Below are 7,844 nucleotides of genomic sequence, written 5' to 3' on the forward strand. Positions count from 1 at the left end.
CTGACTTGAACTGTATCTGAACATACTAAAGCATTGGCACTTTCTGGAAAAATTTTTGGTCTGTATGGATAATGACAAAAACCAGATGAAGGTAGAGATAAGTTAGATTCCTCAAATATATGTCCTTCTAATTCCTAGTGTTTATTACTCTATGTCACATACTAATCAGAAGAAGATATTAAGAGTTAACCTTATACCAGAGGAAAATTGATATGCACGTTTCCTACTCTATAAATCATGGGAGTGGAATCCATAATAAAATTAAGCTTTCTGATCATAGTATGTTCTAGTTCATTAACTTCTCATGTACCCCTATTCCTACAAATGGACTGCAATTCTGTGAAGTGCTAGGATCTTTCAAATTATTTTTGATGATTTGGAGCAACAAGCAAACTAGATAAAGGCGAGGACTAGAAATAGCCATGGAAACTATGAAAAAATACAACCCAGAGAAAGGATTATATGCAGAAGATCAGAAACAGAGTTAAGAGCTGAGCCTTAAATCATAAAATTCCTGATGGATTTTGGCTGAAATGAACTTGATTTTATATTCTCTAGCTATCTACTTATCCTGCAGCTACAGAGAGAGGAAGTTTTGATTATGAAATTATGCATACCAACTGTTAAATATTTGGAAATTACAAAAATTCACATAAAAATAAAAGTATACCCAAGCAATGCAGAAGACTGAATATATTTTTCATGCTCCCTGGATTAAATTATTTTTGTAAGCATTTTCCTGAATGTAACATTCACTCTAGACTTTAACATATATGAATGGTATTGTAATAGCATTGTATGGTAGCTACACTTGTGGTGAGCATAACAAAACATATAGACTTATTGAATCACTATGTTGTACACCTGAAACTAATGTAATATTGTATGTCACCTATACTTCAATTAAAAATTTACATACACTTATTTTGCATCATATGGTTGTAAGCATGTCTGCTACATGCTTAATACCTGTATGGAGTTAGTGGAATTATCCTCCATACTTATTAAACCATATCACTGGTTCAAATATTTGTTTCCAACTGAATCCTATGCAGTTATGATCATTTGAGATGTGAAAACAGATTTCAATTCCAGATTCCAATTGATTATATGATCAAAGAGCCTTTCCACCCAAAAAAAGATTGTAATAATTTGCACTTTCATACTCTGAATATAATCCATGACTGACTACTTCATTGCAGTTTTCATATCCAAGAGAAACTCCTATATGTATACCAGAAAACTTCAATAAGAAAATCCATAGCAGGGGGGCACCTGGGTGGCTCAGTCGGTGAAGCGTCTGCCTTCGGCTCAGGTCATGATCTCAGGGTCTGGGGATGGAGCTCCTTGTCGGGCTCCCTGCTCAGCAGGGAGTCTGCTTCTCCCTCTAGCTCTGCCCCTCTCCCCTGCTCATGCTCACTCTCCCTGTCCCTCTCTCTTAAATAAATAAATAAAATCTTAAAAAAAAAAAAAAAAAGAAAATCCATAGCAGTACTGTTTCTTTTTGTTGTTGTTGTTGTTGTTGTTTTTGACAGGAAATAGGTTTTATTGGTGGCCATGAAGAGGGAGGGGGCAGTGCCGAGATTCTCATGAGTGCAGAGCCCTCCATTTGTCCAAGGAGCCACGATTAGGGATGTATTTGACCCCACAGCCATCTGGGATAAGCCGCTTTTCAGCCATCATGTCTTCAAATTCATCCGCCTTAAACTTAGTAAAGCCCCACTTCTTGGAGATGTGGATCTTCTGGCGGCCAGGGAACTTGAACTTGGCCCTGCGTAGGGCTTCAATCACATGTTCCTTGTTCTGCAGCTTGGTACGGATGGACATGATGACTTGGCCAATGTGGACCCTGGCTACTGTGTCCTGGGGCTTTCCAAAGGCACCCCGCATACCTGTCTGCAGCCTAGATTGGAGATAGCATGAGGTCAGACCTCAATATCCACTGGAAAGGGCTGTCTCCAAGGTCCCTTAGGGCAACCCATACAATCAACAGGCTGCATACACTACCAAGGAGGCCACTGTTTGCAGCCATGGCACACTGGGCCCCCATAGACAAAGATCACAGTTGGCTTAATTGGCTGCAGACATAGCAGTATTGTTTCTAAGAGCAAAAATTAGAAGAAAAGAGTATACTCTTAAACCAGTGGATATATAATAAATTCATAATAAACCCACACAATGGAATATTATAAAACAGGAAAATGAAGAAACCATAGCTATGTACAGAAAGCAACATAATTCTGAGTGATAAAAAAGTATGTATTAGAAGACTATTGTATCATTCAGGGTAGTAACAAGAAACAGAAAGCATTCTCATATGAGAATCATTCCAGGCAGATACACATGGGAAGCTGGGGAAGAGGGTAATTTAATGGGAGACGTGATAATTTGGGATGTAGCCGGCACCAGGTAGCTATTGCTTTTGGGCACACAGCTTCTGCCACCTGTATTCAATACCCACTAGAAGCTTCTGTCTTGAAATCTAGTGACAAGTTTCAACTTTTTTTGTAATTAAGTAAAGTGGTAGTTTAAACAATAACTAGCCTCACACCTTTTATTTTGATTTAAAGAAATATATTTTAGAACGCACATTACAAAAATTGCAAAGACTGCTTTGGAAAGAAGTACATATTTTCTACTCAGAATGTTGAGTATTTTCAAATAATTTTATGATTTTTTTCCTCCTTTTTTTTCCGTGAACAAAAGAATTATTTTACAGATGTGGAATATTTTACAGATGTGGAATTATTTTACAGATGTGGAATATTTTACAGATGTGGAAAACCTGAAATAAAGACCTGAGCCGCTCATGTGACATACATTAAGCAGTGAGGTTTAAAGTCAGGTTTTCTTTTCATTATATGACATCAGTATTCAGTCTGCATACCATCATTGGCAATTGTTAAGAAACAATCTTAAACTCACAGTATTTTAACCAACTTCTGATACTTAAAAATTATTCTTAGTACATTATTTTGATAAATGCACTCAGATTCAGAGGCAAACAGATTCACTTATTTTCATGGTATAAGCATATCTTAGTCATGTGTCACAAATAACTCATAGTTTTTGTGAACTTAATGAAAAATAAGGAATTCAAATGGAGGCAATGAAATCAAACCTGTGATTGTACGTTTCAATATAACTGTGCTACATGCAGAGCTTACAGTCTCCTAAGAAAATGGGATTTTTATGATAAATATTTGTTTAATTAGGGTAGTTCAAGAAATATTCTTTTCTACTTCATCATTCTACACATTTTAATCTTTCTTTGAAAAAATATCTTTGAGGATATGTAGTCAAACTATAGACCACTAGTAGGAACAGCAAATGAATCCGTCATTATTTAGCAGTTAAATTAATTTCCTCAGTATAGTTAATATTTACCCATCCCCAATCCATAGTCTGTAGATTTGTGTTTTCTAAATATACCCATAACCAATGATTCATTAATACACGTGGTGTTACTTCTTAGAACTCTGGACTACCAGATCAGATTATTCCGCACACAGAAATACAGTTTCTGGAATAATGACAGATAAAAATTTTCAATTAGCCAATGAACTTTTAGAATATTTTCCCACAGGGAATCTAATTCTTTGGATTTATTTAGATTCCACTTTGATCAGTTGAATGAACAAAGAATACCTGTTGTACCTTTTCACAAATAAGGGTACTCTGGAGGGGCGCCTGGGTGGCTCAGTCCTTAAGCGTCCGCCTTCCACTCAGATCATGATCCCAGGCTCCTGGGATCAAGCCCCGCATGGGGCTCCCTGCTCGGTGGGAAGCCTGTTTCTCCCTCTCCCACTCCCTCTGCTTGTGTTCTCTCTCTCTCGCTGTGTCTCTCTCTGTCAAATAAATAAATAAAATCTTAAAAAAAAAAGCGTATTCTGGAATGGTTAGTTTGTTGGCTTAAATACCTATTTTTTATTTATAAACCCTGCTGACAATTAAGTCTTTTCCCAGGTCATAATCCCCAAAGAGAAAAGACCTACAAATGTTCCCTACTTCAAAACTGACAGTGAAGAAATGACTCAATATATTTATATAAGCACCATAAATTATACACATATGTACATATATACTTACATGTATTCTTTACTTTATATATATATATTCTTTATTCAGTCTGTTCATTTACTCCCTCCTAAATTCTCTTAATGCATATCCTTAACTCATGCTTCTTTATTTATATTTATTCATTTTTCAGCATTTTCATAAACATATATTATGTTGTATACATGTATGTTAAGCATATACTATGTCATGAAATGTGCTATTAAAGATACCAAAATGAATAAAATGCTGTTTTTATATGTAATATGGCAGGCAGATAGATAATCACAATGGTGGCTTGTAAGTATTGTATTGGATGCTTAGCGTGGGTAAAATGGATGCAGAGAAAGAAAAACACATAGTCTTTTTTGATGGCTTTTCCTGTACTAAATGCTACTCCTACATTTTAGGTATTTGTTAATTAATGGCATAAAACAACACCCATTTATTATACTAGTTTCTCCAGGACAGAAATCTGGGCATGGCATAGATGGGTTCTCTGCTTGGGGCCTCATGTGCTGAAGTCAAAGTGCTGGCAAAACTGTACTTGGACCTGGAGATAAATATAGTCTTCTTAGATTATTCAGGTTGTTCACAAAATTAACATTTTGTGGTTGTAGTTCTGAGGTCCCTGTTTTTTCACTAGCTATTGGTCAGAGTTGTTCTCAGTTCCTAGTGGCTCCACTCAGGTCCTAGCCAAGGATTCATGGTCCTAGCCATGTGGCCCTTTAACATGGTTCCAGCTTACTCGAAAGACAACAGGAGAATCCCCCCCCAGCTGGCTACAGGTCAATGTTATAAAACGTAACCTAATCATGAAAGATATTTCCCCATCACCTTTGCCATATACTATAACTAAATGAAGGGAATGACAATTCCATTATATTCATAGGTCCCACACAAACTCAAAAGGAGAGAATTATACATGTGTTTAAATATATCAGTATTTTCCTTTAGATCTTTAAAAATGTACTCTCCTTTATTGATTTTTTTCTGTTCTAAATTTATCATTTTAAAATTCATTTATTTATTCTATATTTAAATAGATAAGACAAATTGGAAAAATCTACCATGGCAATTAGATTTTGCAAGTAGAAGCAATGATCATATTAAGTTTTTTTCTTTAAATTTACTTTTTGTTTGCTTGTTCAAAAAATGCTTCTCTCCATCCACCTCTGCTTAATATTATGTAACATTTTGTCCTCATGTTTCAGGTGTCGCTCTCACATTTAAATATTATTCAGTTTGCTTTGTGTATAGTGTGTGGTAAGGGTTAATTTTTTACTGTGTAGATAATTAGTTTATTATTATTATTATTAGTTTTTTCTCCAACATTTGTTGAATAATCATTTTTTCCTATTTATCTGTAATTTTAGCTCTTTCATATATAAAAGATGTTTGTGAGCTCCATATTCTGTTTCACTCCTCTGTATCCCTACTCCTTTACTAATAACATGTCTTTATTGCCACAGCCTTGTTAAAAAAAAAAAATGGTATCTAACAGAGTTGTCCACAATCATGTTTTATTTTTCAGAGTGTGTGTGTTTTGTATGCCTTTGGGTCTTTACCAAAGGTATTTTATAAATAGTCATGTTCTACCAAAAAGACGCCGTGATTTTGATCGGATTCACATGGAATCTATGAGCTAACTACAACAGAACTGACATCTTGGTACCACTGCCTGCCCATCCATAACGTTGTTGTCCTCTCCATTTATTAAACCTCCTTTAATGTACTTTAATACCCAATTAATACTTCTTTATGTAAATTCTTTGTACATATTATATGATTATTTCTGCTAGATTCGCTTTCTACAATGTTCTGAAATTAGTATGCAGGTTGGACTATTGTGTTCTACAGTGGAAGCAAGGAAATGACTTAATTAAAAGCCTATGATAATAATCCTCCTAGAAATAGTGATGGATTTAAGTATTATCAATTTTAAAGAGATTTAAAAAAATTAAAAAGTGTTTTCAAAGCAAAGCACTTTCCTTTCCAAAATTTTCTTTTGCTTGCCAATATTATTAATCCTGGATCTTTCTTAACAAACCTTGACAACTCAATTTTTCAGGTTTATTAACAATATATGAGAAGGAGACAGATAAAAATGTCAACATACTTGTTTATGTGTGTATAATTGATATATCATGAAATCAGAATGTATGTTAAACTTACAAAAATTAATTAAATGTTCCTAAGTAGCTAATAATACAAATAAATATAAAGCATGTGCATAACAGTGGAAAATTTATGGTAGGTCAAAAACCAGTAGAGAAAAAAATTTTTTTTCATAAAGACATTAGGTTTTAGAATGATTAGCCTCATTATTTCTTCAAGTTGATTAAGTCTACAAAAGGAACTCTAATAACTTTCATATTTATTGTGCTAGACTACAGTAAGGCAAACTTAACCTGGGCAGGGGTATCAGAAGCTGCAGGGTGATCTGTGGACATTTACTCAAATATCTTAACTTCTAAAGGTTTGCTCCCACCATAGTTTATAAACTTTTAGAACAAATTATATTGTATAAAATAAATTGCATGACTGAATACAAATATGTTTATATATTTTTTAATATGACATTGCATCAGGATAGGAATAGAATAATATCGAGAAGAGTGGTAACAGCAACCAGTATAATAATAATGATGATGATGATACTAGCAATAGCAAATGTGTCTATCCTATTGAGTGCTTAGCACATGTGAGAAACTGTTCAAAGTGTCATAATTGATATCTGTCTACAATATAAAAATGGCTTGATATAATATCTTGTTATTTCCTCAAAATAAGGTGCATTGCTTTATTCCAACTCTATAGAAAGGATGTAAGTAAGAGTCAGAGATGCAGTATGATTTTGTTAAGATCTCACACTATAATGTACTTGCTCAGATTATGTACTTTCAGGCCAAAAGAATTTCAGTTCTAATTTTCACAAATTTAAGATGGAGCTAAAAATAATCTGTATCTCACTGAATTGTAGAATTTTTTAAAAAACATAATGATGGTAAAATTTATAATATAATATTAAATAATGTATGCATACAAATGTATAAAAATACATTTAAAATATAAATGTATATAATACATTTCACAAAATGTAGGGAATCAACAAGTATTTATTTTATTATATTTTAACATATAATTAAATAATATGCCATCCATATATTACTGATTAATATAAAATATTATAATGTATATGAATATAATATATTGTTCTTTCATAAACAGCGATACACTTATGAATATATAAGTATGAAAATATGGAGATATATGGTATATTCATGTTGTAGTTCATTGTATATTATCTAATATTACTTATTAATTACTATCAACATTAATCAGAGTTGAAATGTAATCTACTATTTTTGTAATGACATTATAACTTAAGAAGTCTAACACATATTTTAAACATTATTTGATTACTAATTTCTATGGTTAACATGAGGGAGATTAATTATATTGTCTTTAAAGTTATATTTTGCTATTAAATTTGATGGAATTTTTAAATGCAGAATGTATCAAATGTTTTCATTTGTCCTTATATCCAGAATTTTTTTAAGGTTTCCCACATACTTTCATTTAAATTTTGAAGTACAAATTGCTATTTAAATAACTTTTTTTAAAACTTCATTTTTGGTATTAACATTTTACATTTATACTATTTTCAGGAAAAATTATGTGAAAAATTGTCTTGGCTATTCATAGATCACAGTATTTTTAATATTTCTACTTTCTCTTTTTATTTAACTTGAGGAATATATCATGAATCTAGCATTCTATGTTGA

At 32.8% G+C, this 7,844-nt stretch overlaps 1 protein-coding gene and 1 non-coding gene across 2 annotated transcripts; both read right to left on the reverse strand.

Moving 5' to 3' along the window:
- Positions 1 to 1,528: 1,528 nt before the first annotated feature.
- Positions 1,529 to 2,000, reverse strand: LOC114210487 (large ribosomal subunit protein uL16-like). The gene has a single exon (XM_028104760.2). The coding sequence runs from the start codon at positions 1,888 to 1,890 to the stop codon at positions 1,588 to 1,590; it is 303 nt and encodes a 100-aa protein (XP_027960561.1). The 5' UTR covers positions 1,891 to 2,000; the 3' UTR covers positions 1,529 to 1,587.
- Positions 1,951 to 2,084, reverse strand: LOC114210527 (small nucleolar RNA SNORA70). Its single transcript, XR_003609541.1, has one exon. It is a non-coding gene; the product is annotated as a small nucleolar RNA SNORA70 (small nucleolar RNA).
- Positions 2,085 to 7,844: the final 5,760 nt, after the last annotated feature.

This window comes from Eumetopias jubatus, unplaced genomic scaffold, assembly GCF_037043125.1.
Source record: "Eumetopias jubatus isolate StellerSeaLion01/CBP00866 unplaced genomic scaffold, mEumJub1_p1.0 scaffold_12, whole genome shotgun sequence".
Classification (NCBI taxonomy): Eukaryota; Metazoa; Chordata; class Mammalia; order Carnivora; family Otariidae; genus Eumetopias; species Eumetopias jubatus.

Coding starts and splice junctions, on each gene's coding strand:
- LOC114210487 (XM_028104760.2), bottom strand. CDS start 1,890: ATGCGGGGTGCCTTTGGAAAGCCCCAGGACACAGTAGCCAGGGTCCAC.